This window comes from Canis lupus, chromosome 3 (assembly GCF_003254725.2).
Source record: "Canis lupus dingo isolate Sandy chromosome 3, ASM325472v2, whole genome shotgun sequence".
Classification (NCBI taxonomy): domain Eukaryota; kingdom Metazoa; phylum Chordata; class Mammalia; order Carnivora; family Canidae; genus Canis; species Canis lupus.
The window spans coordinates 36,258,177-36,260,675 of NC_064245.1; the positions used below are offsets into that span (position 1 = coordinate 36,258,177).

At 52.3% G+C, this 2,499-nt stretch overlaps 1 protein-coding gene across 1 annotated transcript; it reads left to right on the plus strand.

Annotated features, from left to right (window-relative positions):
• Window positions 1-219: 219 nt before the first annotated feature.
• Window positions 220-1,902, plus strand: NDN (necdin, MAGE family member). Its single transcript, XM_025437901.3, has one exon. It carries the CDS (start codon window positions 345-347, stop codon window positions 1,320-1,322), a length of 978 nt encoding a protein of 325 aa, XP_025293686.1. The 5' UTR covers window positions 220-344; the 3' UTR covers window positions 1,323-1,902.
• Window positions 1,903-2,499: the final 597 nt, after the last annotated feature.

Sequence of the window (2,499 nt, forward strand, 5' to 3'; positions counted from 1 at the left end):
TTCCCCACCACCACCTCAGCCCAAATGGGAAGCCTGCAGGTCAGCACTGTCCTAGTCCTGGGGGCCCGGCACCACCTCTAAGGGGGCCGCCCCGCCCCGCCCCGCCCCGCCCCGCCCCGCCCCGCCCCGCCCCGCCCCGCCCCGCCCCGCCGGCAGGAGCCCGGCGCTCGGCTTGCGGACGCGCAAGCGCATTGGCCAGTTCCGCCGCCGCCCCGCCCCGCCAGGCTGCTGCGGAAGGCGCCGCGCGCAGCAACGCGCACTTCCTCTCCGGGAGTCCGCGGAGGGAGCGCAGGCTCGAGGAGCTCTTGGACGCGGAGGCCGTGCCCTAGTCAGACGGCGCAGACATGTCCGAACAAAGTAAGGATGTGTGTGACCTCGTCTCTGCAGCCGAGGCCTCCAATTCCGAGGCGCACCGCAGTCCTGGGGGTCCCGGGGAGCCCTCCCCGTCCGCGTCTCAGGCCGCCACCCTCGCAGGGCCGGAGAGGCGTCCTTCAGGCCCGACCGACGGCTCTCTGGCCTCGCCTCCACCCCAGGCGTCCAGCGAAGAGGGAGACCCAAAGGCCCTGCAGCAGGCCACGGAGGAAGGCCGCGCCCACCAGGCCCCGACCGCGGCCCAGCCTGCCCCTGCGCCGCCAGCCCCGGCCCAACTGGTGCAGAAGGCGCACGAGCTCATGTGGTACGTGTTGGTCAAGGACCAGAAGAGAATGATCATATGGTTCCCAGACATGGTGAAGGATGTCATCGGCAGTTACAAGAAATGGTGCAGAAGCATCCTCAGGCGCACCAGTCTCATCCTCGCACGAGTGTTCGGGCTGCACCTGAGGCTCACTAGCCTGCACACGATGGAGTTTTCGCTCGTTAAAGCGCTTGAGCCAGAGGAGCTGGACAGGGTGGCGCTGAGCAACCGCATGCCCATGACAGGCCTCCTGCTGATGATCCTGAGCCTCATCTACGTGAAGGGTCGCGGCGCCAGAGAGAGCGCCGTCTGGAACGTGCTGCGCATCCTGGGGCTGCGGCCCTGGAAGAAGCACTCCACCTTTGGAGACGTGAGGAAGCTCATCACCGAGGAGTTCGTCCGACAGAATTACCTGAAGTACCAGCGCGTGCCCCACGTAGAGCCACCTGAGTATGAGTTCTTCTGGGGCTCCCGTGCCAGCCGCGAAATCACCAAGATGCAAATCATGGAGTTCCTGGCCAGAGTCTTTAAGAAAGACCCCCAGGCCTGGCCTTCCCGATACAGAGAAGCTCTGGAGGAGGCCAGAGCTCTGCGGGAGGCTGATCCCACTGCCTACTGCCCCCGCAGCAGTGTCTCCGAGGACTAGCAAGGTCTGGAGGCAGATATTAATGGTTTCTGACCCTCACCAGGGCGGTGGAGGGGTGGGGGTGGGACATTACTAGAGTATTCAGGATTTACAGTGCAGTATTTCACGTGTAACTTTAAGTTTTCAGTACTGTGCTTTTATACCTTTTAATGCAATGTTGTATTCATTTCAGTACTCCTAGATAGTGTGTAGAATTTATGCATGTTTGTTTATGAGTAAGCTCGGTTGGTGCTTTCGCTTTTGTGCTACCTTTGAATTTTTTGTACCAGAGACGTGCTAAACTTATGAAATTCATTGAGAAATTTTCCATCTTATTCTTTTATATGGAACGGATGATGTGTATTAGAGTAGACTACTTCTGGAGAGTTTGGAAAGACTCCCCAGTAAAGCTGGCCTAACCAAGGGAAAAGTCAAGGCCCCTCTCTTTAGGACCTCGATGGGCACAGGAAACATCCATATGGAATGCAGTGATGTGGACAGAAATGGTCTCGATGTGGGCACTTGGCACACTTTACTAAACACAAATTACAGCCCCACCATGAGTAAACTTTAAACATTAAAAATTATTGTGATACAATCATTTTTGGAAAAGTGTACTTTATCTTTTTAACAAAGTAGGATGGGTTGGGAATAACTTTTTACCTGATGAACAAATATAATTTTATCGAATAGGATGGGACAGTCACTGGTCATCATTACAAATGTGTGAAGTTTATGGTTTTTTAAATGTGACTTACATGTTCATTTCAAAACTGACAAATACAGAAAAGTAGAAAAACCACAAAGCAAAAATGTTCATAATCGCACCACAGAGAAACAAGTGTAAATATTGAAAGTTCCTTTCTCACATTTTCTACATTTTATTAAATTTAGCTGTTTACTATGGACATTTAAGCGTGGGGCATTGTGCTAAAGACCTTTTTGTGTATTTTCTCTTTAATACGTAAAACAGCCTTTGAGACAGATACTTACTATATCTGCACCATGGAGGAAATATAGGAACAAAGTATGTAACTAACTTTCCCCAGATCATAAAGCTTAGTGAGAGGAGGAGCTAGGATTTTAATTCATACAGAATGAGTCCATAGCCTACACTTTCCCCACCTGCCTACAACTGCCCTACACGTCCTGCTTTTATATATATATATATTTTTATATGTATATAAAAATACATATA